The sequence below is a fragment of the Amphimedon queenslandica genome, unplaced genomic scaffold (assembly GCF_000090795.2).
Source record: "Amphimedon queenslandica unplaced genomic scaffold, v1.1 AMPQUscaffold_13314, whole genome shotgun sequence".
Classification (NCBI taxonomy): domain Eukaryota; kingdom Metazoa; phylum Porifera; class Demospongiae; order Haplosclerida; family Niphatidae; genus Amphimedon; species Amphimedon queenslandica.
Window position 1 is genome coordinate 105,090 of NW_003546450.1, and position 26,977 is coordinate 132,066.

The 26,977-nt window shown below is 36.7% G+C and overlaps 10 protein-coding genes across 11 annotated transcripts in view; 7 read left to right on the plus strand and 3 right to left on the minus strand.

Moving 5' to 3' along the window:
* The first annotated feature begins 87 nt into the window (after positions 1-87).
* LOC109583286 (uncharacterized) lies at positions 88-2,342 on the plus strand. The gene has a single exon (XM_019998557.1). The coding sequence runs from the start codon at positions 1,211-1,213 to the stop codon at positions 2,186-2,188; it is 978 nt and encodes a 325-aa protein (XP_019854116.1). The 5' UTR covers positions 88-1,210; the 3' UTR covers positions 2,189-2,342.
* LOC105313370 (uncharacterized) lies at positions 234-1,091 on the plus strand. The gene has a single exon (XM_011406741.1). The coding sequence runs from the start codon at positions 234-236 to the stop codon at positions 1,089-1,091; it is 858 nt and encodes a 285-aa protein (XP_011405043.1).
* Positions 2,343-2,582: 240 nt separating the features above from the next.
* LOC100636459 (procollagen-lysine,2-oxoglutarate 5-dioxygenase 3-like) lies at positions 2,583-7,137 on the minus strand. Its single transcript, XM_019998555.1, has 18 exons — positions 7,007-7,137; positions 6,838-6,932; positions 6,612-6,748; positions 6,446-6,560; positions 6,210-6,371; positions 5,902-6,063; positions 4,742-4,975; positions 4,570-4,691; positions 4,410-4,511; positions 4,222-4,347; positions 4,017-4,167; positions 3,848-3,961; positions 3,642-3,776; positions 3,494-3,595; positions 3,218-3,304; positions 2,989-3,114; positions 2,799-2,916; positions 2,583-2,748 (listed from the first exon to the last, which is right to left on the minus strand). Exons 1-18 carry the CDS (start codon positions 7,053-7,055, stop codon positions 2,711-2,713), a joined length of 2,175 nt encoding a protein of 724 aa, XP_019854114.1. The 5' UTR covers positions 7,056-7,137; the 3' UTR covers positions 2,583-2,710.
* A 113-nt stretch (positions 7,138-7,250) lies between these two features.
* LOC100633941 (caspase-3-like) lies at positions 7,251-10,091 on the plus strand. Its single transcript, XM_019998556.1, has 8 exons — positions 7,251-7,602; positions 8,028-8,084; positions 8,141-8,359; positions 8,656-8,736; positions 8,820-9,013; positions 9,077-9,202; positions 9,255-9,381; positions 9,652-10,091. The coding sequence occupies exons 1-8, from the start codon at positions 7,320-7,322 to the stop codon at positions 9,873-9,875; spliced, it is 1,311 nt and encodes a 436-aa protein (XP_019854115.1). The 5' UTR covers positions 7,251-7,319; the 3' UTR covers positions 9,876-10,091.
* Positions 10,055-11,902, minus strand: LOC100636585 (protein RER1-like). 2 transcript variants are annotated; one of them, XM_019998558.1, is made up of 7 exons: positions 11,858-11,902; positions 11,740-11,801; positions 11,540-11,644; positions 11,377-11,482; positions 11,239-11,314; positions 10,487-10,622; positions 10,055-10,259 (listed from the first exon to the last, which is right to left on the minus strand). In XM_019998558.1, exons 1-7 carry the CDS (start codon positions 11,865-11,867, stop codon positions 10,173-10,175), a joined length of 582 nt encoding a protein of 193 aa, XP_019854117.1. In that variant the 5' UTR covers positions 11,868-11,902; the 3' UTR covers positions 10,055-10,172. The 2 variants fall into 2 exon arrangements, with proteins under 2 accessions (XP_019854117.1, XP_011405045.1); XM_011406743.2 differs by having other exon boundaries at positions 11,740-11,798; positions 11,858-11,874.
* Positions 11,903-11,973: 71 nt separating this feature from the next.
* LOC100634069 (F-actin-capping protein subunit beta-like) lies at positions 11,974-14,355 on the plus strand. Its single transcript, XM_003387828.3, has 8 exons — positions 11,974-12,099; positions 12,236-12,331; positions 12,859-12,986; positions 13,138-13,239; positions 13,485-13,686; positions 13,752-13,871; positions 13,928-14,004; positions 14,058-14,355. The coding sequence occupies exons 1-8, from the start codon at positions 12,097-12,099 to the stop codon at positions 14,137-14,139; spliced, it is 810 nt and encodes a 269-aa protein (XP_003387876.1). The 5' UTR covers positions 11,974-12,096; the 3' UTR covers positions 14,140-14,355.
* Positions 14,356-14,417: 62 nt separating this feature from the next.
* On the plus strand, positions 14,418-16,059 carry LOC100634196 (uncharacterized). Its single transcript, XM_003387829.2, has 4 exons — positions 14,418-15,122; positions 15,170-15,387; positions 15,441-15,622; positions 15,687-16,059. Exons 1-4 carry the CDS (start codon positions 14,477-14,479, stop codon positions 16,039-16,041), a joined length of 1,401 nt encoding a protein of 466 aa, XP_003387877.2. The 5' UTR covers positions 14,418-14,476; the 3' UTR covers positions 16,042-16,059.
* A 69-nt stretch (positions 16,060-16,128) lies between these two features.
* Positions 16,129-20,271, plus strand: LOC100636710 (FAD-dependent oxidoreductase domain-containing protein 1-like). The gene is made up of 5 exons (XM_003387848.3): positions 16,129-16,292; positions 16,390-16,622; positions 16,714-16,808; positions 19,149-19,288; positions 19,366-20,271. Exons 1-5 carry the CDS (start codon positions 16,149-16,151, stop codon positions 20,011-20,013), a joined length of 1,260 nt encoding a protein of 419 aa, XP_003387896.3. The 5' UTR covers positions 16,129-16,148; the 3' UTR covers positions 20,014-20,271.
* Positions 20,272-20,499: 228 nt separating this feature from the next.
* LOC100634322 (dorsal-ventral patterning tolloid-like protein 1) lies at positions 20,500-23,940 on the minus strand. Its single transcript, XM_003387830.3, has 8 exons — positions 23,756-23,940; positions 23,317-23,379; positions 22,834-22,948; positions 22,604-22,746; positions 22,138-22,512; positions 21,851-21,979; positions 21,674-21,796; positions 20,500-21,138 (listed from the first exon to the last, which is right to left on the minus strand). The coding sequence occupies exons 1-8, from the start codon at positions 23,844-23,846 to the stop codon at positions 20,702-20,704; spliced, it is 1,476 nt and encodes a 491-aa protein (XP_003387878.1). The 5' UTR covers positions 23,847-23,940; the 3' UTR covers positions 20,500-20,701.
* Positions 23,941-24,020: 80 nt separating this feature from the next.
* The window catches only part of LOC100636837 (general transcription factor IIH subunit 2-like), a 10,474-nt gene continuing 7,517 nt past the window's right edge, over positions 24,021-26,977 (plus strand). The window contains exons 1-6 of the mRNA XM_019998542.1: positions 24,021-24,186; positions 24,247-24,324; positions 24,379-24,415; positions 24,464-24,550; positions 25,942-25,992; positions 26,949-26,975. Of these exons, the coding sequence (XP_019854101.1) occupies positions 24,113-24,186; positions 24,247-24,324; positions 24,379-24,415; positions 24,464-24,550; positions 25,942-25,992; positions 26,949-26,975 (354 nt within the window). The 5' untranslated portion in view covers positions 24,021-24,112. The remainder of the gene's footprint in view (positions 24,187-24,246; positions 24,325-24,378; positions 24,416-24,463; positions 24,551-25,941; positions 25,993-26,948; positions 26,976-26,977) is intronic.

The following is a 26,977-nucleotide window of genomic DNA, read 5'->3' on the forward strand; positions in this document are numbered from 1 at the left end:
ATAGCAAAGAAACCACACCCACCACTCAGCTTTCACCTATCATGAAATGTAAAGGAATTTCTATTGCTTTTCTCTTCTCTTTTATTGCACTTCTGGTAACCTTTTGTACTCTGTTTTTTAATGATTCCAAAGACACTGTCCTACTCCTGCCTTATCATCAACAAAATGTACTCAGAATTCGTCAGAGGAACAATGAAAAACATCCTCCTGACTTTCAAAGCAACTCTGACTCCATGGAAAGCAAAGATCCAGATCCAATAGACTACCTGACAGTGGTAACTGGTATATCATCAAATCATTACAGTGAATCCCTGGATATGATTGGAACTGTGCACTATTATCTACCAAACTCAGATCTACTGATTTATGATCTTGGCCTCAAGCATTATCAAGTAAAAGTACTACAAAAGCTAAGGAACACATATGTCATACTGTACAATTATTCACGTTATCCTCAATATGATAACAACGTGCCTGTTTTTATGGGTTGCTATACTTGGAAAGTTCACATACTCCACGAAATAAAAAGAGAGCACCAAGAACTACGCAGTAAATGGAACAGTAGATCCAACCAACTGTTTTTATGGCTAGATGCAAGTTCACGGATTGTAAAGCCAATGGACTCTTGCATAAAGACTCTGAAATCATTTCCATTGGTGTCCAGAGCAAAGCACTTACCAGAACACAACATAGTAGCATTTGCAAAGGACAGCACATTAAGGTATCTTAACATAACAAGAGAAAGCATGAGAGGTGTCCCAGGTTTAACAGCCAATATTCTGTTATTGAACAAAAGTAACCCCATAGCTCAGTTCCTTTTGGAGAAATGGGTAGATTGTGCATTCCATCGTGAATGTATCTGTGGTGATGGTTTGCCGCCTTATTTATGTGGATTGATTGGAGGAATACCAAAAGGAACAGTGGAATATAACGGCTGCCATCGCTATGACCAGACAGCATTAAGTCTTCTGGTTGCTAAGTATTTTGGTAAAAGCCAAGAAGTTACTTCGGAAGACTGCTCTAGCACTTTTCATGTAGAGAGAAGACCGACAATGAATTGGAGACGATACATTACATTAAAGAAACATTAAATGCAACACAGTTTAGATCTACATTCAAAAAATTACCAGCATAGTCTAGCACCACTACAATCAACTTGTACACTAATTAGGTTAAATCAATCATAGGCCTCGCCTTCTATAGACTGATTATGAAATCATGGCAGCCTTTACTCCCTGCACTTGTACTTTCCTTCATTGTGCTGGTCATTACGTTTCTTTATCTTTATGACTTCAATGAAACTGTTCTCCTACTCCCTTACCACAAGAACAACTCACTAGCCATCAGAAAGCTAAGAACTAGAGCTACTTCTGATAGCCAACCAACGCCCACAGTAATCACTGCCCTGGCATCAAATCATTACAGTGAATCCCTGGATATGATTGGAACTGTGCACTATTATCTACCAAACTCAGATCTGCTGATTTATGATCTTGGTCTCAAGTATCATCAAGTAAAAGTACTACAAAAGCTAAGGAACACATATGTCATACCGTACAATTATTCACGTTATCAACAATACAGTCAAGCAAGGAGATATTATAGATGTTATTCATGGAAAATACACGTTATTAATGAAGTCCTCAGCTTCTCTTCTCATTCGCAGCAATTATTCCTGTGGCTTGATGCTAGCATTAGGATCGTAAAACCAGTAGATCCTTGCATAAAGAAACTCAAATCCTTTCCACTTGTTGCTGGTGAAAAACACATACCAGGCCACAATATGATAGCATTTGCAAAAGACAGCACTGTGAAGTATCTTGATATTAAAAGAGAGAGCATGAGAGGGATGGTCGGTTTTTGTAGTGGAATATTATTCTTTAACAGAAGCAGCCCAATTATTCAGCTCCTCTTAAGAAAATGGGTCGACTGTGCAATGCACCAACAATGTATCTGTGGTGATGGTCCTTCACCAGTTGGCTGTGTATGGGAGGACAAAGGAGGATGGATTGCTTATAATGGCTGTCATAGGTTTGATCAGGTCACACTCAACATTTTGGTTGCTAAATATTTTGATCAGTACAAATACTCAATTACATCATGGGACTGTTCTGAATCTTTTCATATTCAAAGAAGACCAACAATGAATTGGAGACGCTACATTGCACTGAAGAATGACTACAGATAATAATAAAGTATTATAGAACGTATTGTTTTCTTGTGGCCATGCAGTGGTTGTGCAGTAAATTTAATACAATTACTGTACAGTTATGTGAAATATATAACTTGGTTTGCAGAGTGATTTTGACAGCATCTTCATATATAGTTACTTTGATCTTGCAAGCAACATGTTGCTTACAAGATCAAATTAACCATATAAATGCATAACTTATGATATGTATTTATACATATCTATTCTATACATGTGATATGATATGTATGAATACAATGTGTATGAATAGTCTATTTGGATAGCTAGTTTAAAATAAAAATAAATAATTATCTCAATTTTAATTTTTGTATACAACCCTCCCTCTTATTCCCCACAAATATTCCCAGCTATCCATAGACACTATACATGGACTGTATGCATTCATTTATGAAAATTGACATGCTCCAAAATGCTGAGAAAGAAAAGATGATAACAAAATTTTATAGACACGTTATAAAAGTCCAACAATAAGGAAACAAACAATCACCAGCAAGTCCATTAAGGATCCACAAAAGAAACCATGATATAACGTGTACCTGATAAAATTAACGATAAAAATTTATTAATGTCATTGTCTTTGGCTCACCACTGGTAGTCGGAAGCCCTTCGTGGTAATGAGTTAAGCGTCCTGGATGCATCAATGCCCATCCTAGCTTTGTATCAACTACGCTGCAATTCTGTCTCACAAATCTGCATCCTCCACCCTAAAAGAACAATAATCGTGGACTAGTATGCATTAATTCTCTCATTAAGCAGCATTGGGTAGATACTGATACCTGGTGGTCAATCCCAGGCCTTGTAAGAGCAACGTTAATAGTGAAAGTTGATGAATCGTGGTGAGGTCTAAGATCTGGTTGGCCTTGTGGATGATACTTTACCACAAAATTCAAATCAGCTCTTGCCTAAATAATAATAAAAAATATACCCATTACTAATTATAGTACAGTTATTCCACTCTTCTTTTTTATTATTATTATTTTTATTATTAATATTATTAAGACTTGCCCTTGAGTAGTATCCAGGAAACACTTTAATTTGTATTGGCACAACGTATTTAGCCAGTATATCCAGCCACTGCTTCTCAAAACCAACCTGAAACAAATCATATTAGCAAATAAAAGCATTACACCAAAAGTACATTATCAGCAGGATTGCACATCATTCATTTTTTTATGATACATAAAAAGTTTCTAAATTCATGTTTTTATCCAACAATTGGCTTTAAAAAACACTATTCATGCATTATATTCTCTGACACATCTATAGCGTTGCTCAACAAACCTGATTCATGTGGATATCTCTAGTAGGCACATTCTCATATCCACCATCCAGTCTTGGGTCATCATTCTCCCCATTGCTCCATTTACCAAATTTTTCCAACTCCTAATACACACCATTATTAATCATTCAATCTCAGTTCTATCAGTACCTCAATAATTTCTTTGGTATAAGCAGGGGAGAGGAGTGGAAACCAGTACACGTCAGTGCATGGCTGCGAAATATCATCAGGGCCAGCATTTAATGCAACCGAATAATTCTCATGAAGATATTTCTTCTCCCACTCCTGATAGTAAAGATATAGTAAATATACATGTATAGATCTAGCATCCTTATAGTGTAATATGATAATCTCACTTGTCTGTTTTCAAAGATGTTATAGATGTCGTTGTGAAGGTGATGTATTTCATAGTTTGAAGTACTAATGAGGTGACCATACTTTTGAAGGTTGCTAACATACATGAAGTGACCCTATTATACACAAAAAAGTGATAAGAATATAAAGTCTTGATGAAGCCAAACTAACATTATTTCTCATCCATTGACAGAGAGCCATGTCAGGCTCAAATTCTTCACTAGCAAATGATGGTAATCCTTTGGCGTCAGTTGAACGTTTTAGCAGCCACTCCCCTTCAAACAAAATAGCCGTACTAATGAATGGTACATTCCATATTCCTCTGCAATAATAAAAAAGGGAAATAAAATTTTTCCTTTGTGTATCTTTATTTTACTTTCTCTTAGATTCAACTATAACAAAATAGTCCCGCGACCGAGCGTAGAATCCATCCTTTGCAATGGATCCCCAGAAATTTGTCCAGTATTTATCGGGTCGTCCAAGTATTGGAGCAATGACATGCCTAAAAATAATCAAAAAATAATATTTAAAATATTTTTATTGATTTTCCTGCTTGTTTTTTACTTGTTCAGTGTTATCAGTTTTCTAAGAGCATCTGGATCATCAAATACTCCAGTTGAGTCTAGCATTAAATAATAATCAGACTTCTTGCTGAGAGATTCTTTCCTACAATAGATAACATCAAAAATATATACACATAAATACTCTATTCCCCATCTCTTACATTGCTGTTGTTCTTGCTTCAATTTCAGTAATGTCCCTATAGGATCCTGTGTATTGAACTGATGCATATTCAGACTTGACCTCATCAGACCATTTGCTAAGGAGATCTTCATGATAGCTATTCTGAATATAAAAAAACAATTACAAATCTCAATAAAAAAATAATTCTTTACTTTGTTGTACACCCAGAGGTGAATGAGATTTTTTGGATAGTTTAATTCACTGAGTGACTTTAATATGGCTTCTCTTAAAAACGGAGTCGGAGACATTACAAATAATCCAACGAAAACTGTCGGCCATTTTGATGAATCTTCAGGTAGCTCATGGAGACCTTCAGAGCAGTGAAGACATCCTTCATCAACATTGTATTGATTAGGTATGTAATTGCCCAAAAAATTAAGGAAATTCTAAAATCAAAAAGCGTATGAAATGATGTATGTATATATGTGCAGGGTTTTCCACAAAGCATACTAAGCAGCATGCTTGAGCAGTACATGTTATTTGGAGCAACTTTAAAAATTCGTAAAAAATTCAAAATTGATTGGAATTAGTTCAAACTTTCTACACAACATATGTATACGTACCAGAAAAATTATTAAAATGGTGAATTCTTTTCTTTTCATTTTTGATGAAATTTGGTCAAAATCCCTGTACTATAGTACAGGGACTTTCACCCAATTTTTGAGCAACTTTAAAAATTTGTAAAAAATCCAAACTTGATCTGAATCAGTTTAAACTTGCTACACAACATAAGTACATGTATATGTATCAGGAAAAGTTATAAAAATGGAGAATTTTCTAGTTTTCATTTTTGATGAAATTTGACCAAAGTCCCTGTACTATAGTACAGGGACTTTGGCCCGTTTTTAAAGAAACTTTAAAAATTCGTAAAAAATCCAAACTTGATCTAAATCAATTCAAACTTTCTACACCACATAAGGACATGTATACGTATCAGGAAAAATTATTAAAATGAAGAATTCTCTTTTTTTCATTTTTGACAAAATACCCTGTACTATATAGTACAGTGTCTTTGGCTCAATTTTTGAGCAACTTGACAATCCACTGACAAGAAGCTGCATGCATGAGCACTATACCAAAACCCTGTGGAAAACCTTGTACTGTATAGCGGGTATATTTCGTCTGGAAAAATGTTCGTTCTAGAAATTTTCGTTCGTTTTATTTTTGTTCTGAGCAACCATTTTGCACACGTGGCATTAAGGAAACGCCCTTTTCGTTTGGAAAATGTTTGTTCCACAAGGAATGAGAACAAAAAGAATGAAATTAAACTCGAACAGAATATACCCGCTATACGGTATATGAGCATTCATACTTTAGATCCACCATTCCCATGCAGTATAGCAGCTCTAGTGTTGTATAGGGTGTTAGTAGCATAGGATTCGTTTGATGTCACATGCAGATCAATCTCATCCTCGGCTCCATTGAGATTCTGGAAAATGTGGGACCTGTGATCCAACCTCATGCCATATTTGTCCTATACAATAGCTTCATTAACAGAAATGGCATTGATACAACTCAAATGTACGTGTAAATAAAGCACAAAGCATATACTGCAGCAGTAGTAGGATGGTCAATAGAAAACAATAGAGTGAAGTATGCATGTGTACTATATATACTCACTCTCTTGTGTGGATCAAGGTAAATCTTGGTATAAAAGAGCTGATCATCGTCAGTATCACTGATTTCACTGTCTGTGATTATGCTGTACATTTGAGATGCATAGCCGATGTAGCCACCAGAACATAAGAACCTTTTTCCCAGACCAACTTTTGGGTATCGTGACTACACGATAAAACATAGTAGCGAGAGAAATGGAAGGAGAAAGAGTTTTAAAGAGGGAGTTTTAATTAGCTTACAGCAAGGCTTTGATCAGGCCAACAAAATTGCTCGGCTGAGAAAACAAGATTAGTTCTAAAATCTTTAAATTTTTCTAGAATTTTCTCTGAGTTAGCAGCAAATATGACATCATAGCTATTGGAAAAAAACAAAAATATTTCTGGCCTGCAGCTCATCAAGTCTCACCTATCCACAAACATGACTACCAGATCTTTCCTCTCTCTCCATTTCTCAAGTACGGGCTTGAGTAGGTTCAATTTGAAACCTCCTCCAGGGTAGCGCTGAATGTCACCGCCTTTCCATTCCTCACCCATGCCTACAATCTAAAGTACATTTTAATAAATAATTAAATGAAACTGATCAACGATTGTTCTTGAAAATGTCATCGTTTAAAAATATTTTAGCCACTTGCCTCAACTGATATTCCGTAGTATGCTGCACTTTTCATGAATCTCTTGAATCCATCTGTCTCCTCTGTTGCAACTGTTATCACTTTCAGCTCCAGTGCTGTAGTAAATGCATTATAGTATAAATGCATCCCATTACAGTCATCATGGACACATATGCGGTTTTAAACTTACACATGGAGTAGGTAGAGAGGCAGAGAAGCGACAAAAATGTGAGTAGCATATTTCCCTAAAGGATACAACGTCTACAGTCAGAGTTCCTGGTTCTATTCAAAAGTTTATTCTACTTGAAATAAAAGAAAACACAAAGTGACAATACTCTTTTGTAGCCGCATATCATACGGCCGGCAATGGGAGGGGCTAGGCATTGAACGCCCACTCAAATTATTAACAGATAGAGCTAGAGCTGGAGGTGTGGATTTGAGGCCGACAAATATTTTCACAGCATAGAGCAGCATCACTGACTAGAAAATTCCGAGTAAATACAATGGCTGACAAGGAGACAGCCGTCGAAAAGGCCCTGCGAAAGCTCAACAAAGTCCTCCATGAGAAAATGAACGGATTTGATGTCAACGTGAGCTTGTACGGCTGTGGACAAGTCACGTACTCTGAATACGAGAAGATACGCAACTCGAGAAGTGTCCCGGAAGCGAATTCTGAACTTGTCTCAGTCCTACACAGGAGAGGTCCTGGTATACTGGACGAGCTTTTGAAGGCACTAAAGGAGGAAGAAGACGCCAATCAGTTTCTAATTGGTAAAATCAAAGAAGGTAATTGACCTGCACATATTAATTATTATTATTTTAATTTAATATTTTTAATGTATACACGTATGTTTTGTTTTGTAATTTGATCATTATGAGATGGGATATATATATAGATTGGTAGATAAGAGCCTCCACATTTCAATGATAGCTTATTGTTCGAGGCTTGCCTGTGGTTTATCTATTATAACACAGTCCTGAACTATTATATGAATAATAACATATCGGATGCTATATTTTTAGGGATTATTTTTTGTTTTGATGAACTACCACCTGCACTAGTAATACATGTATAATGTGTAAATACACCTGTTGTCGTAGTAATTGTATTATTATTATTATAGGAGATTACATCACTTTCCTCTATCTTCTATCTCTCTTCCCCCCTCCCCCCGTCTTTCGATCTCCTATAAAACTTTTCCTTACTCTAGTATACAATCCTGATGATTTTAAGAACGATAAACCTCCTAAGGAGACTGGCGCCAAATGTAAAGACACTCCCTTATCACACAATCACTCCTTATCCCTTCCTCTCTCTCTCTAGTTCCATCGTCAGAAGCTAAGGAGGAGTTCCTTGGTAACGGAGATTGGCCGGCTCCAATGAGCTCTCTCTCTGTTTCCAGGACTATATCAGATCCATTGTCGCCCACAGAAACAGTAGATTTCAATCCCAAGATGGCGTACAAGATGACCGCCAGGCCTCGAGGGGTAGCCATAATTATAAACAATAGACACTTTACTTGTGGAATGAAAGAAAGAATAGGTAGAGACATACACTGTATGCCACAATAATGCTAATAGTGATAACAGTACGTAATGTAATAGTATAGCCTTTCTCTCGCTATTAAAATACTGCTTTGGTAAAATGACCACATTTTCAGTTACACAACACTGTATCAAAGATGAGACACACAAGTTGACTAAAGCAATTGTCATGCATTTTATGTGTAGTTCCAACAATTAACTTACTATTAACATGTAATTTAAAGTTATTATACATATAGTAGTAAACAATTATTTGCTGTGTCATGTATCATCATGTTTATTCTATGCTGACAGGAACTGATAGAGATGCTGAATCACTAACAAGATTGTTCATACATCTTGGCTTTTATACTAACAGATATGATGATCTGAAAGGTAAAATATTATGCTTGCAGGCATGTGTATCCAAAACTATCTATAAAATAGAAAGTTTAGCAATTTTTTTCTCCTTCTATCAGGCAAAGACATGCACAAGAAGATTAAAGATGCTTCCATGCTGGACCATTCACAGTTTGACTGTATCATAATAGCCATTTTAACTCATGGGATCAGCGGGAAACTGTACAGCACTGATGGGGACCTCATACCAGTTCAAGACCTCACCAAATACTTTGATGGACTGCACTGTCCAGCTCTTATTGGGAAGCCTAAAGTGAGAGCTGAAGAGAAGAGAGAAGACATTGTGTGCTATTGTGCTTAACTTTATTATGAGTAGATATTTCTCTTGCAAGCTTGTCGAGGTGGCAGGTTTGATTTTGGCGTCGAATCGGAATCAACCGATTTGGGCGAAGACGCAGTCAAGACTTTATCTGAAGAGAAGTACGAGGAAATTGAAAAGAAAGTAAGCCTGTTGCTTCTACCATAATAAACTCAAGTCTTTATTTTCTTTTAAGGTTCTTGATTCTCCTGAGGTTTTCTTTGAGGCGACAGACTCGAAAGAGGAAACAGATGGAGGAGGAGGTTCTCAGGGTACCCTACCAGTTGAGTCTGATTTCATGCTAGCATATGCCACAGTACCAGGTCAGAAAAATAGAATAATTAGTGGGGGGGGGGGGTTAAGAGATTACTTTACATCTTCAGCCTTAGTTTTCTAATGTATGAAATGGTACATGTACATCTACTTACATGTACATGTACATGCATGTACAAGGCACCTTTCAGTTGTATGAGACAGTACAGCAAAATAAACTGTCCTTTGTGAATGGGAGGAGTTGCTCCTTTTGTAGCAAACAATACACGCAAATTAGTGCTATAGTTAATACCTCCAAAAATATTCATTACTTTATGTAGGTTACGTGTCATGGCGTAACTCGGAATATGGCTCATGGTTCATAAAGGCTTTCGTTGACACCATGTTTGAGCTTGCCCCTTCTGAGCATTTCACTGACATACTCATCGAAGTGAACAGGAGAGTCGCCAACGACTTTCAGAGCAAAGGACGTAACAAACAGATCCCATCTCCAGTGATAATGCTAACACGGAAGCTGTATTTCAGACCAGGGGTATACAAATGAAGATGGGTGGTGGCGGAGGGTCGTCGGTTTTTGTTAGCTTTTGATACTAACCTTATATTTAGCTTTTCTTTTTTTTTCGAGAAAAAAAGACACACACACCACACATTACATTATTATTGTTATTAATCATTTATCATTATCTGTTTTGTTTTGTGAGTGCATGGTGTTTTAGAAAAATCGGGGGTAGCTTTTTACATTTATTCATATTAATAATAATTAATAATAATGACAATTAATCATTCTTCAAACAATAAGCAGTGTCTCTCTGCCAAGTGTAGGCATGGACAAAAAATAACACTACAGCGAAGACGAACTCGTGTCATCTTTCGACTGATAACGTCTCTTGCCGTGAGTGAAAGGAAGATACTTGTATTTGATCATATGCTGCAAGAGAGAGAGAGAGAGAAAAGAATAAAATGATCAAGATGGCCCATAATCACATTTAAATGTAGAGGGAGTTTAGGAGACTTTTGGTCTTTCACATTTGGTCTAGGTCTCCTAAATCACCCATTTTTAGCTTTTGGTCTCTCATATTTAACTTAAGTCTTCTAAAATCTCTCATTTTTAGTTAGATTGGTCTCCCAAAATATATTTCTAGATCTTATAATTACCATTATTTGTTTCTTCATTGTTACAGCGAATAGCACAATGAAGTAGATGAGAAGTATCGGCCAGAAGACAGGAATGTTTAGAATTGAAAAGAAAGTGCATATAAAAGCAATCAAAATAGCCCTTGTCATTGAATGCCTATAAAAATTTAAAAAACAATAATAAAAACAAAATAATAGTAACGTCCAGGTTTCCTACAAAGCATGCTAAGTGAGCTGAAAAACACTACAATAAAGTATGAGGCATTTGCAGCAACTTTAAAAATTTGTAAAAAATCCAAATTTGATCGGAATCAGCTAAAACTTTAAACATCAGAAAAAATTGAAAATGGAAAATTCTCTCCTAGCCATTTTTGATGAAATTTGGCCAATGTACAGGGACTTTGGCCCGATTTTTGAGCAACTTTAAAAATTCATGAAAAATTCAATTTTGATCAGAATCATCTCAAAACTTGCTACACAACTTAAAAACATGTATAATGTATTTTTTAAAATTATAAAAATGAAAAATTCTCTCCTTGTAATTTTTTCAAAATACCCTGTACTATGGTACAGGGTATTTGGCCCAATTTTGAGCAACTTAACATCAACTGACAAGAAGCTGCATGAGCTCAAATCATAATAATAACACTTTATTATAAATAATATACATGAGACTAGACATAATAAACCTAATGGGAACAAAAGGTAATTCAACTTTCTCTCTCATCCCATTATGAATGCATGCACATTACATGTCTTTCTTCTGCACTTACCAAAATTTAAATTCAGGTAGCCGTCTGATAAACGGCTTAAACTCTTCGTTAGATGTGGTTGGAAGACTAGGCCCATCTGAATATTCACATACAAACAAGTCATTAAAAATCTCATTCATTTTCATTTATCTATTCTACCTTCGTCTGTGTCTTCTTCTACGGCAGGATCAAACTTTGGAGAAAGAAAAGCTATGAACAGGCTAAGAAGATATATAGCTAGAGCGTACGTTACTATGTACCACCCCTAAGAGAGGGAGGGGATCAGAATGAGGTGATAGACAAGGTGTGGTTTTTTTCTAACTTGAAGAAAATAGATCCTAATTATATAAACTAACAGGGTACAGATACAAAACCCCCACCGGCCGCCTCTGTATGGAACTAAATCGTCTAAAAACTTCTGATATCTCTGTAAGAGAAATATTACATTAAAAATGATTATTAATATGTATATAAATGTCCATTAAATAAAATGAGGATTATTTTTGATTTTATGTAACTTACAGCGTTTAGTCTGCTCCATAGCGAAGGTCCCCTGCTGGTAGGTGATGCTGGCGTTTCTCCTACTAATAGAGAGGTAGAGAAAGAAAGTAATAGCGTGTCGTTTTCACAATGGTCTTACCTGTGGCCATTATTGAGGCATTCGTTTAATTAAGAAAATAAAATCCAAAAAGTGCGCAAATTTAATCCCGCGGCCGTTCGGAAAAATCTACTGCGCATGCGCAGTTTGACGAGGCGGGGTCTCGGAAGACTACCATATACGGTCAACATACAACAGGGAGTCCCTCCTCTGTACTTCTCTATCCATTTCTCCCCATTCTTCAAGGCATAAGACTTCTACTAGGGACCAAGGACGTTAGAATGGTAAGAGAGAGACATTTTTACATGCCTGGCAGTGATAAAGGCAGTTAATATCAGCCTATGAGTGTCTATGCTATGATACATGTAATGTACATGTAGTAGTTTATTTTTTATTCTCTTTCCCTCTTTCTGTTATTAGTCTAATACAGACCAACAGTTGGATTGTGCATTGGATCTCATGCGAAGGTTGCCGCCTCAACAAATCGAGAAGAACCTCTCGGATCTCATTGAACTTGTAAGAAACTTTAATTAGTGCATGTGGGCGGTAAGACACTTTAATTACTACATGTGGGCGGAAGCTAAGAGTAAAGGCCAATTTACACTGTAAATGTTACGACAAAGTACTTGTGAGCATATGCATAACATGAGAGTGAGGACGGTTTTAATACTTGCATGACGACATAAGTTTATAGGCAAAATTCCAGCTGTAATGTATTATCTATTGTAGTCTGGATATATTTGGGGGAAAGGAAGCCATTTTAGGTTTAATTTTTGTGTGTTACTTTCCTTCCTCTCCCCCTCTCTCATGTTTTTCTTGTCTTCTTGTGCTTTTGTGTATAATAACAATCGATAATAAATTACTGTTGGTTTTCCCATTGCAAGCAATAACACTGAAAATATCTGCCACATACCAATTGATTACTGTTAGTTATTACTCCTCTTTCTCTCTCCCTCCCTCTCTCTCTGTCTTTCTGTTTCTGTGTCTCTGTCTCTGTCTCTCTCCCTCTCTCTTTCTCTCTCTCTTTCTCTCCCTTTCTCAAGGTTCCTGATTTATGCGAAGATCTCTTGTCCTCTGTTGATCAACCCTTAAAGATTGCCAAAGACAAAGAGACTGGAAAAGATTACCTTCTGTGTGACTACAACAGGGATGGAGATTCATACAGGTGGGTGTGGCTTAACAAAAGTGGGTGTGATCCTGTGCATGGGTGATATTGTATGAGTGTCAAGTGATAATGTTTAGTAATTCACTCTTTCGAAATGCCCTACTGATAATAACAGGCTGATACTGATATTTTCATTTTCTCCAGGTCTCCCTGGGAGTAATAAATACGATCCTCCTATAGACGATGGAGCTGTCCCTAGTGACAGGCTCAGGAAATTAGAGATCAAAGCAAACGAGACGTTTGATACATACCGTGAACTGTAAGTAAAGGATTATGCTACTAATAAATAATAACTACACGTAATAATAATGTTTAATAATACATTAAACATTGTAATGGACTAATGGTGTAAGATTTCCTACCACACCAGTTTACTGCAACTACAATCTTGTTTTTTTTTGTTTTCCAATCCTACTACTTCATTTAGTCTACATACAAATTATATACAATGTAATGAATGTATTATATGAAACTTCTTCTCTTTGTCCTTTTTTTCTACTCTAGTTATTTTGAGAGCGGGGTCTGTAGCGTTTACCTCTGGGATCTTGACCACGGTTTTGCAGGTGTTGTCCTTATCAAGAAAGCCGGCGATACCGAGAAGATCAAAGGCTGCTGGGACTCAATCCACGTCGTTGAAGTCCAAGAGAAAGCTCAAGGTCGGAACGCTCACTACAAACTGACATCAACAGTCATGCTGTGGCTACAGGTAACTAATGCACACTCTGATTTATATTTGATCACACCCACTTTATTTAATGAAACAATTTTTAGACGATAAAGAGTGGCTCTGGCACTATGAATTTAGGCGGTAGTTTAACACGACAGGTGGAGACTGATCACAACGTCAGCGATGCTAGCCCGCACATTGCAAATATTGGACGAATGATAGAGGTATGGGGGAAGGAAGTAAAATTTCAAGTCCTTATATTAATTGTTTTGATGTGTAGGAAATGGAGAATAAGATAAGATCAACTTTGAACGAGATTTATTTTGGAAAGACGAAAGATATAGTCAATGATTTAAGGTACTATTATTTATTAATTTTTTTATTCATTTATTTGTATTTTTCTTTTTTAGATCTGTGGGTGATCTTAACGTCAGAGCTAAGCAGCAACTACTTGCGTCAGAATTAACTAGGAAACTTCAAGATCGGGATTAGCAGCGGTCGGTAGCAGTTTGGTGTTTTTCAAAAATAATGTGAACTCTGTTATTATTATTATTATTATTATTATTATTATTATTGTGTTAGCCGATGATTTTATGTTTTAATAAGAGCTTAGTATTGTTATTGTTATTATTATTGTTGTTATTATTATTATTGGTGTTGTTATAATAACAATAATTATTATTCCTTACATGATAGAGAGAAAACAAATTTAAACCGTTCCTCCATTTACTTTTGTTCTTGCTAGTATTCATTGGACTATTGATTGCATCATCATGTGCTGTTAATGATTTTACTTGATGCATTGTAGAGAAGGAGAAAGCTAACAAACATGAAGTGTGCTCATTTCATTCTTCTCTTGTTCCTTGAGATGACGCAGGGACTCTCCTGGACGCAGCAATATGGAGACCCTAGCTCTACAAGCTTTGTGCACGGACTTCGAGTTTCAACGCCTTCAAAAACCACTTGGAATTATTCTGTTCCAAATGACTATGATTATTACAAAGTGTCGTTTTTCTACAATTCGCCTGCTTTCTCGCCAGCTGGTGTGGTATTTCTGCCTCTTGCTTACAGCAGGCCTTACCCTGATCTGTTATTCCTGCAAATAAGAGCTGTATCACACAACGGGACTGAGCTATGGGTCTCTGAAGATATCCACAATCATAAAACTGATTGTGCCGGTGTGCTTATGACCAATGTGTTGTACAGTGAAGAGCATCACATGGTGATTGCTGGATGGGACTGTGCTGATTCTTTCCCTTACTATGCAAAAGAAGGCAACCTTGTTGGTTTGAATGCAAGCAATGGGTCGCTCTTGTGGAGGTCTGAGAATCTTAAGCTCAATGATGCTGCTACCATTTCAATGAGTAAGGATGTTGTCTTTGTGTCTGGTGGCTTTAGCTGCTACCTTGATGGTCAGATACTTGTTAAGGAGCAAAACAACAAGAGTTTGATAGTTGGGATTGATATAGTAACAGGTATACTTGTATCTCATTGCATAATTAATGCATCCTTTCTCTTAAAGGTAAATTCATTTGGAGCGAGGTTCAAAATCATGCCGGCTGCCGTACTGCTCAAACAAAAGCCAGTTCTTCTTTAGAGGACGGTAGCTCAAGGTTTATGATACCTGTCAATCTACCTGGAGGACCTTACCTTGTTGGAGATCTACTCTCCATCAGCTGTCATTCCAATAACTGCAGTCATGCCTGGCTGAAGCACCTAAGGATTTCATATGATGCTAGGGTAATTTATTATACTATTATGCTATTGTGAATATTTCTCTCTATTTCCCCAAGTTTGCATTCACAGTAGATGGGAAAGTGATGTTTGGTAGCTACGGTCTAGCTGGTAATCCTGATCAAGTATTTGGACTAAGTGTTGAAACTGGGAGCATAATCTTCAGCAGAAGAGGAGCATGTCCTCCTGGTGTCTTTCCAAGTGGCCCAGCAGTCGATGGACAGTCTAATGCTTATTACAGGTGCTTGCAAAAGAAAGGAAGAAAACTGTACATATTTTTCATATAAATTATTCTATTTTTGTAGTTGTGGTAACAAAGCCTTTGGAGTCAATTCAAAAGGTGACATTATCTGGGAGAGTAAGACTTTTAATGACACTGGGTATACTTTCGACTCACTCTTAAAGTTTTCACCAGCACTCCATCTTGATAAGGAATTTCTGATATTTGTCAATACACACAGTACAGAGCTCTATGTTCTATCCCTGAGTGATGGCTCAGTCCAGGGTCATTCTTCAATAAGAGAATACAGTGGTTTTAGTGGTTGCATTGAGCCTCCATTGCTTGTAGGAGACTCAGTTTATATCATCAAAGCGGACAGTAACAGTATTACTTATCTTTATAGCATACCTCTGAAAAATATTTTATTTTCTAAAAATTAAATGTTGATGCTGCTGAAATCATTTTTGGTGCAATTTATTTATGGGTGTGGCTCAGTGGAATACGCCCACGCAGGGGCGTAGCTCAATTCGAGCCCCTCCTCCTCCAAATGAAGCTAGGACGATGGCTCTTTACCCCTTCACATTACCGAGTGGTTTTTGCTGGTGGAGGGATTATGGGCTGCAGCAGTGCGTTCTTTTTAACGAGACACGTCCCTCCTTCTCAAATATGTATCGTGGAACGTGATCCAACAGTAAGAAATCATTTCAGAAAATTTTTGTAATACACGTGGCAATTGAATAATATTATGGAAGAAATTATTATTTATTTTAAATACTTTAAACCCTCAGTATAAGGAGGCTTCAACTGTATTATCTGTTGGTTCGATAAGACAGCAGTTCTCACTGGCTGGTAACATCCTTCTCTCGTTGAAATCCTCAAAGTTTTTAAGAGAAGACCTCAAGACAGAACTTGTGGTGGAAAGGGATGCTCCTCCTGATATCCAGTTTTCAAGTGGTGGCTACCTTTTCCTTGCGAGTAAAAAGGGAGAGGACACTTTGCGGCGAAACTGTGAACTGCAATGGTATGCAAATCAGCTATAATGCATTTATTTTATTTAGCGAAATTGATGCACACTGATTCTTGCATTTTAAAATTACGATTTCTTGTAATAGTTCCCTTGGAGCTGATATTAAATTGATGGACTCGGGAGAATTAGGTACGACTTTTCCATGGTTATGCACTGATGACTTAGCAATTGGAACAATTGGTGAGATAAAATATTTATTATTTAACAATATTATTTATTCATTTAATTACATGACATTAAACTTGTAAGAAACTAAGAATATGTATATAATAGCATTAGAAATGGTGATTTTTAAAACGGCTCCTTTTTAATGCTCATAACTCAAAAAATATCAGCTACACAGCATAAGGACATTAATGTGTATAAGAAAATGTAATAAAAGTTTGAGGTGATTTTGGAGCCATTTTTTGGAAAAAAACCATGGGCTATAGCCTTTGCTTTTTTTAAAAAACTGGCCCATTTAAAAAAATGCTAATCACTCAAAAAATTTTGTCGAAATCTGCTCAAACTTGCTACACAGCATAAGTACATCAATGTGTATCAGAAAATGTAATAAAACTTTATGGTGATTTTGGAGCCATTTTTTGGAAGAAACCATGGGCTATATTTGCTTTTCTTCAAAATTTAGCCCATTATTAAAAATGCTAATAACTCAAGAAATATATGTCGGAATCAGCTCAAACTTGCTACATAGCATAAGGACATCAATGTGTATAAGAAAATGTAATAAAAATTTGGGGCGATTTTGGAGCCATTTTTTGAAAAAAAACCATGGGCTATTATAGCCCTTGCTTTTTTTCAAAATTTGGCCCATTAAAAAAAAATGCTAATAACTTTAAAAATATTAGTCAGAAACAGCTCAAACTTGCTACATAGCATAAGGACATGAATGTGTGTCAGAAAATGTAATAAAAGTTTGAGGTGATTTTGGAGCCATTTTTTGGAAAAAAGCCATGGGCTATAGCCTTGAGTATTTTTCAGAATTTTGACATTTTCTTAAAATGGTTGTAACTTGAAAATTGAAGTCGGAATCAGCTCCAACTTTCTACACAGCATAAGGACATCAATATGTATCAGAAATTGTAATAAAAGTTTGAGGTGATTTTGGAGCCATTTTTGGAAAAAACCATGGGCTATAGCCTTTGCTTTTTTTCAAAAACTAGCCCATTTAAAAAAATGCTAATAACTCAAGAAATATATGCCGGAATCAGCTCAAACTTGCTACATAGCATAAGGACATCAATGTGCATAAGAAAATGTAATGAAAATTTGTGGCGATTTTGGAGCCGTTTTTTGGAAAAAACCATGGGCTATAGCCTTTGCTTTTTTTTTTAATTTGGCCCATTTTAAAAAATGCTAATAACTTTTAAAATATTTGTCAGAAACAGCTCAAACTTTCTACATAGCATAAGGACATCAATGTGTATAAGAAAATGTAATAAAAATTTAGGGTGATTTTGGAGCCATTTTTTGGAAAAAACCATGGGCTATAGGCTTTGCTTTTTTCAAAAACTGGCCCATTTTAAAAAAATACTAATAACTCAAAAAAAATTTTTTGGAATCAGCTCAAACTTGTTACATAGCATAAGGACATCAATGTGTACCATATAGTGGGTTTGTTTTGTGAGGCTAAACTTTCGTTCTTTTCATTCTTCAAGATGGGAGAACAAACAATTAACCCAACGAAATTCCAGTTTTAATGGGCGTGGTAGCTTATAAACGTCTTCAGAACGAATGTTTAACCTCACGAAAGTCATTTTGAGGATGGAAAACGAAAGTTTACCCTCACGAAACAAACCCGCTATACGGTATAAGAAAATGTAATAGAAATTTGGGGCGATTTCGGAGCCATTTTTTGGAAAAACCATGGGCTATATAGCCTTTGCTTTTTTCAAAATTTGGCCCATTTTAAAAAAATACTAATAACTCAAAAATATTTGTCGGAATCAGTTCAGACTTGTTACATAGCATAAGGACATCAATGTGTATAAGAAAATGTAATAGAAATTTGGAGCGATTTTGGAGCCATTTTTGGAAAAAACTATGGGCTATAGCCTTTGCTTTTTTCAAAATTTGGCCCATTTTAAAAAATGCTAATAACTTTAAAAATATTTGTCAGAATCAGCTCAAACTTTCTACATAGCATAAGGACATCAATGTGTATAAGAAAATATAATTTGGTTAAAATTGTATCCCCTTTCAAAATTGTTTGATACTGGAGAGAGGGAGGGAAGAAAGGAGGATGCACATGAGAGAGGAGGGATGGGAAAGAGATCACTTTACTTCGATAAACCTGTTCTCAGATGATACTCTATGTATACTTTTACTATTAATAATGATAGTATCAGTATCACTGTTTCTTTTGATGTGGCCCGAAAGCAAAAGGTCACTCTTAAAGCCTTTCCTCCATTATAAATCCTTTTTTAAAAATACAATTGTTGCGCTTCTCATTATGATAATTTTGTAGCCTGCTGTACAAACTCTACTGGTAGATGTAGTGAAATTGTTGATTTATCATAGGTCAAGTCAATGAGGGCTGGTTTGACCCTTGGCTTCTTCTCACTGCTTTTAAAAAGAAGCTATTGTCACTGGGCGTACAGTTTGTCCATGGTGAAGTGATTGGACTGAATCTGGAACAGAATAAAGTCAAGCACGTACAGGTAAGAGTGAATAGATTATTAGTACATGTACAATCATGTATACATGTGTATTATGCTCTCCTATTTCTTTCTCTCAGGTGCATGAATCAGATTCAAAAGAGACTGAGCTGGGTTGTGATTTTTTCGTCAATTCCGCTGGGCCTCATGCTGCAAAAATTGCCAAAATGGCTGACATAGGCATGGCCTCTCACCCTAACCCAATCATGAGAGTCCCCCTTCCTGTCAGTCCGAGAAAGAGGCAAGTGTTTGTGTTTCATTGTCCAAGAGGACCAGCTAATCCGGTGTTAGTCGTAGATCCTTCCGGAGCATATTTCAGACGAGAGTCCCAAGATGGCATGTACATTGCTGGTATTAGCCCCCCACCTCACAAAGACTTTGAAACGACAAATTTAGAAGTCGACTATAATCAGTTTGATGAAACCTTGTGGCCTATTCTTGCCTCTCGAGTCCCAGAGTTTGAAAGCTTGAAAGTCAAGGGGGCATGGGCTGGGTTTTACGACTATAACACTTTTGATCAGAATGCGATTTTGGGACCTCATCCAGTAATCAACAATTTTATATTTGTGAACGGGTTCAGCGGTCACGGTATACAACAGTCCCCAGAAGTAGGCAGGGCCATTAGCGAGTGTATTGTCTATGGGAAACCGAGTCTGATGGGCTTGGATAAGTTTGGATTCTCCAGGATACTCGAAGGAAGGAAACTATTGGAAAACAATATTGTGTAGTAGAGTGCATTCTTTGCCTTTTAATTCAATAATTCTTACAGTGAACTTCAAAGCAATGGATTGAAAATCAGTTACACTTTGTGCTAATTTATCATTCTCTTCTCTCTTCCTTTCTCTTCCCCTTTTTGCCTCTCTATACATGCATATATCTGTTTTGTCTGAATGCATGACTACCGTGAAATGGCTTTTATTTTGCCTCATGGTTTGTATAGCATTGACTAGTGCTCTTCATTGAATACATATCAAGGACTATAAACAAAAACTATGTCTTCAGTGTTCCTCGTGAAGCCAGTTGGCCTGTGACAGTGTGTTGACTGTAAACATTGAGTTAATTAGACTCTTGGCATTATGTTCCACTCTTAGGAGACAGAGAGACGCTAGCAGCCATTTAAATGGAGCTAGAGTAGGTAGTAAAGTGATTAGTTAGTTAGTAAACATTGCTAATTGGGAATAAGATCCCCCCTCCCTCTCTCTCTATCTCTCATTTGCATTTTATAAGCTTTTTTGACACCTTCCAATTTTATTTAAAATTTGCATAATGATGATAATAATAATCATAGTGGAAGAAAATAATAATAATATTAATAGTGATAAGGGATCTCTGCAGTTTTTTTAATTGTATTATTACGGTGTTCTCAACTTTATTTATGATACACATTATTATTTAGAATTAATAGTTAAGCCGTTATTATTGGATCCACGGCTTTGTATCGTAACTCAACTCCTGTCCATTAACGTATACAGTTTTTAGCACCGAGTTCGGTATCTCACTTGAAGGTACTTGCCGGTATGTGAGCAGGAACCCTGAGTAAGACCCACTGCTGCTACTTAGAGGGCCCGAGTAGAATCTAAAAGTAGTCTTGGTACCAACTGTGTGTGGTATGTATTGTATACTGAAGTACTGCCCGCATATTCTTTTTTTGGGGAAGTGTCCATGTGTAGCTCTAAGGTAGTCGTTGGAGCAGTTCGGGCTCCTCGAGATATTGATTTGAGTTATGTTAATGATGATGAAGTGATTCTTTTTTCTTGATAATGTCCATTTGCAGTTTTGTTGTGGGGGGTAAGGGTTGGGGTGGCCTGGAGATGATACTGAGCCATTGAGGGAGTCTAAAGTCCCACCACAAACTACAAGGAAATAGTAATCATAATAATAATAAATAACAATGATTTAATCATAATAATAATAATATTTGGTAAACTTTGACCCAAAAATGATGAAACACTCATGTTTTATGGTATTGCTGATGAGAAAGGCGCCTGCCCTTTATGGTCTTCCAACTCATAGACACATTCACATAGGAATGCCTTACAGGAACATGTACATTCCAATTGCTATATTGTGTTAATGTTTTTCCATCTATAGCAACTTAATTTTATTAACAATGCCAGTATGTGTTGCTGCCGCTTTAATTATCCATGGCCATATTTGGCTACGTCTCGTTAATAAGACAATTGCCACTTTTATTATTGGCTTTATGTAATTGATGACTTTTGGTCGTATAAGTTTACATAATGAGGATTAGTCATGCACATAATCATTTTACTATTTAATTATTAAATATTGCATGATTAAAGCATGCTTTATTGAATGCATTATTAAACTCGCATCATTACCAATCTATAGTAGCGTTTAAGCTCAAGACTATTGTCTGACATTTACCTTGACAGCTTCTCATGTCGCTTGTTATTCCGAATCCCTGCCTGCAGTAGCAGTAATAGGAGCCCTCAGTGTTTTGACATTTCTGTTCACAAAGGCTCCCATTGAGCGAGCACTCATTTATATCTATCAAATGTCACATTATAATATTTCTCCCTTTAAAATGTATTTTTGTCTTACCACTGCATGATGCACCATCTGTTGAAAGAGAATACCCAGTTCTGCAGCTGCAGCCAATTTTTTCTCCAATTGAATTTGAGAGGCAGAGCTGGGAGCAACCGCCATTTTGGACTGAGCATAGAACAGTATCTACAGAACACAATGTAAACTAATGAAGATTTAATGGTTGCATGTTTGTGTATGTGTGTGTGAGAAAATGTAGTGTTTAATGCCGAAAGTATGTACTACAGTTTATAGAATGAATGATTGGCTTCTGACTGTGTGTGGTTTATGCAATGCATGCATACCATTGGTAAGGGAATAATTCAAAACAAATCCATCCTTCTGCATTGAGCTATCAGAGCGAAAATGAACAGACACAACATTAGTGTCATTTGAAACGTTAATCTGATGGTCAGTGAGCCGTCCGCACAGTCTGCTTTTGTTAAGCAATCTGTGCTTGGAGTCTTCATGGAATATCTGTATGTAGTCGAAACTGCACGATTCTCCTCCTTCCAAATGTATGCTACTAAATGTAAGCTTTAGTGTTTTTCTATTTGCATGAGGTGGGATCCAGAATCGCCATAAACATTCAGCATTTGGAGGATACTGCGTATCACCAGGGGATCTTATGGTGCCCGGTGAGCTACCTGGAACCATTACGAAACTACTACCGCAATAAGCTATGAAATAATAGAGATGAATTGTGTGCATAAGAAGTGGAAAGAGAGATGGTCAATTAATTATAGTACCTGCGGCACAATTCAGACATACTTTTGCAATGGTCATGCGTTACGTGGTATGTTAATTTCTTAACTGTGTCGGCGATCGATTCATTTCTATTGAGACATATCTCTTTGTCGGACACGTATAACCAATGAGGCCCTGTTCCAACTTTCCCTTGGTGTGAGCAGCACCTGCATAAGGAAATTAAGTTTAATTATAATCAATTTACAGTACAACTTCTAAGAATATCTTAGTAATGTTAATGATTAGCAATTCACCTGTCTCCATATTCAATGAAAATGTAATCAGTCTCGCTTGTCCGAGGCAAAAACTTCACACAAGACATGTTCTCGACTTTCAGCATCGCAAAATGCAATGGAACTCTCACAGAATCTAAGCATGAAAATCAAGCAAAACGGAATAATATGATGGTGTTGACAGCAGCTCATTGGCATGTAAATTCATTAGCATCTCTCAAAGGAACTGAAAACACTGTACCCTAACAAGACCATGCTATACCCACTGGTGACGAATATAGTGAATTCTGTTGAACATTTCAACTGTTTGTTGTTTTCCCATGCAAATGGCAGTGGCGTCTGCCGGCTCATACCACACACAAACAATTGCACGCACGCACTCAATCCTCTCCCCACGACTAGTTATCTCAAAAATGCTATGATCATACTCTCAGGGGGGATTAACGAAGCCCTCCCCACGACCCCATGAGACAGTTGATTGCATTCCTTGGATGAGCGACCTACCAGGGACTGAATTGCTGATCCTGTATGGTATGATTCCGTGATCCCAAGTTCGACTGTGGTTCACTAAAGTGTGTGAAAGGTCAGGAATAATGAGATTCATGTTTTGTATGTTATGGCTGGAATGACGTGTTTTAAAATACAATGACTTTAGCTATCTGGCAGTGGTATGCGACAGTTACAGCAATGGCATGTGAATACTGCAGAAAAATTATGTAGCTTATACATGTACATAGTCTACTATGAAAATTGGTCTCTTTCATCATGTACCATGCATGCATGCAATGCAGGTGATTAACTAGTGCAGCCTGCAGAGAGATTCATGGTTGATAGTTAGATTGTAATATGAGATGAGAAAAGAGGAGAGACAGGATGTGTATGCAAGACAGTCTGTGTTATCATAGCTGTCTGGGTCCTGGTACTGATAAAGAAAGATATTTACCTGGTTGAGCACAAGGGTTTTGATCAATTGCTTCAGGAGCTGCTGCACAGGCTAGTCTGCAACCCACTATAAAGATTAAGAGAAAAAGCATTGTCAGTTTTTACGAATCTCTGGATATCAGGTAGCAAACAAAGGGAGGAGTGAGAGAGGAGGAGAGGGCCTTCAAAAAAGCTTATCTTTGCACACACCTCTCCCCACACTCTCTCTTTTATCGTGCAGCTCCACCTTGACATGTGGCCGAACGTCGAACGCCCACTCATCACACGATCGCGTGAGCTCAAAAAAACTTAGCTTTAATAACTAAGGACACGCCTATATTATAAAATGGCGTCCAAATAGTAGGCCACGTTTAAGCACATGGAGGGAGACACTGTTGATGTAGAAGAGGATGGAGGTGGCTATACTTGGGAAGGAGAGTACGAGAGACCATGGTAAATTTTGTGCTATTATACTTAATGGATTTGTGTTGATATTTTGGCTATTGTTCTCAGGGAAGCCATTCAAGAGGATATCGAGGGACACATTTTAGCTCCAGACGATGATTTTATGTACAAAACAAAGCGAAGAAAGTAAACATGCAAACTAATTAGTGTATTATTAATTATATTATTATTATTATTTAGGTTGTTTAATCATGAGAGTGGTGTGAAGCTTGGAATAGTAAAATATAAATTAAAATAATACATGGTTCATGGCTATATTAACTAGATGAGGCACATTTTAATTGTGGTCGATTCCACTCAATCAATGAATGACAAAGATCTCAAGCCTAATAGATTTACTTGCACTAAAACAGTTAGCCTCACTCTTTTCCCCCCCTCTCTCTCATTCTCTCAATCACTTATGTACATTATGCTGCATTTATGTGTACATTTTATCATCTAATATTTTATGTAACATTCAAGCTATGTGGCATTCGATCATGCATGTACATGTAATGGACAATTTGGTACAAGAAAGTTAGCTCTATTATACAGAGGTGTCCTTTATGTGGAGGTTATTTTATACAGTAAGGAGTGTAATTGGTATACTAGGTGCTGTCCGTTAAATGGAAGTATATGCTATAGAGAGTGTCCATTAAGAGAGACTGTACTTCAAGCCTTTCTACACTAGTACTTCTAATGCGCATTGAACTGGTTTGAAACCGGTTCCTGTCATCCCACACCTGATGCGAATTGGCTTCAATGTGCATTAAGCCAAACCACCTCCATATGTGGTTTGAATGCTGCTCATAACCAATGGCAGCTGGATCAGAAATGCTATCAAAATATAAATGATCCTGAAAATAGTGTGGAATCACTTGATGTGCATTGAATGTCATCAGTTCAAACTGGTTCAAACTGCATTGCAAGTGTAGAAAGGCCTTTAGTATCCCTGTACTATGGTTTTTTAAATAATAATAATAATACATATGCAATGTATATGTGCATCTGGGTTAAAAGTTGACAAGTAAATTGATATACATTGTACTGTATACATTTTCTTATCAATGCATGCATATATTACCATATAGCGGGAAATTTTGGAGGGAATAAAATTTGGCGAATTGCTAAATTTTGGTGATTGGCAGATTTTAATTTGGCGAATTTGTGGCCACATGCCATTGAGCATGCGCGTAATTGCTGCAAATGGGGGAAATTAATTTTGGCAGATGGCTATTGAAATGCCAATCTGCCAAATTCAATTCCTTCCAAAATTTCCCGCTATACGGTATTGTACATGTAGTTCTGTCTTGGGTTGTGACTCATTGTTGTGATTTTCCTCGGACCAATTTGTCGTGTGGCATTGTAGATTGTATTTATAATTAAATAATGATTATAATTAGATTTACAGGGTAGAAGCCTCCTAACGCCTGTGGCTTTGAGGCATATGTTTCTTTATTCTTTGTCTGTTTCTTTTTGTCCTTTTTCACCTCCTTGTGGCATTCTCATTAAACCCCTTCTTCCTTATTCTGTTCTCCTCCTCTTCCTCTTTAAAGTCCTTTTATCATATTTCTCTGTGACAGAATCGTTATTTCCTTCTTCCTTGTCTCTTCCTCCCTCTCTCCTTTCTTTACCTAACCCTCTCTTCCTCTCTCTCCGTCTCTGTTTCTGTCTCTGTCTCTGTCTCTCTGTCTCTCTTCTCTCTGTCTCTGTCTCTGTCTCTCTCTCTATTTTTCTCCTTCTCTCTTTCTCTCTTTCTTTTAGGTCTTAAAGAAATTTCTTGATGAGTTTTTTGACTTCAATCCAATATCACAAGTAATAATTTAATTAATGACCAGCTATTCATGTCACATTGCATAATTCTATTAGAGAGACAGAAGGAGATATCATACAAATACTATAATCAATATTTGTAATTATATAGTATTTTATACTACCACATGTACAGCACATTTATTGGTACAATGTATTATACAAGTGCTAAGTAATTTATTGACCCCCAATTTGCACTCTGATGATTCTGATACATACCTCTGTTGTGTTAAAAGATTGAGCTGGTTCCAATCGAAATGGATTTTTTTTTTTGCGAATTTTTAAAGTCACTCCAAAATCTGGCCAAAGTCCCTGTACTATATAGTAGTTAAATAATGATGTTCCAAAAATAAAATAATTTTATATACATGTTTGAGTGTATGTGGCATAACTGTTTTTTATGTGATCATACTTAGAAAGTTAATGTAAGATGACCCAGGGCAAGATCAATGTTGGTAGACGAATGAATCGGTCTATGATAAGACGAACGAGGGCCTCTGAAGGAAACGATAGCAGATCATAAAAGAGAAAACGAAAGACGGCATCTAATCCAATTTAGAGTAGTAGAATAAGGCTTTGATTGTCTTTCAGATAAAAAAGAAGCCAATCTCTTATAGAATACATTTGAAGATGGGCTTATACCACTAGAGGTAGTAAAAAACTAAAGGTGTAAAGGAATCATGCTCTACATTTCTTATCCTTTCTTCATAACACCTCTTTTCTTTCTCATTCTTGTATGACATGTCTTCAGTTTTGAACTTTTATACATAGAAGAGAAAGGATTGAAAACACAGAGTACAGTTAAATTTCTTCAAAAATTACTAGGAGAGAATTCTTTCATTTTTATAATTTTTTCTGATGCATATACATGTACTTATGGCTGTACTACAGTATAGGGTCTAGGAGAGTATTACCTGTCTATGCAGCAAGTCCAATAATAATAATAAGTCCTTTAATAGGTTGGACTGATATTAATGTCTGATGGAAA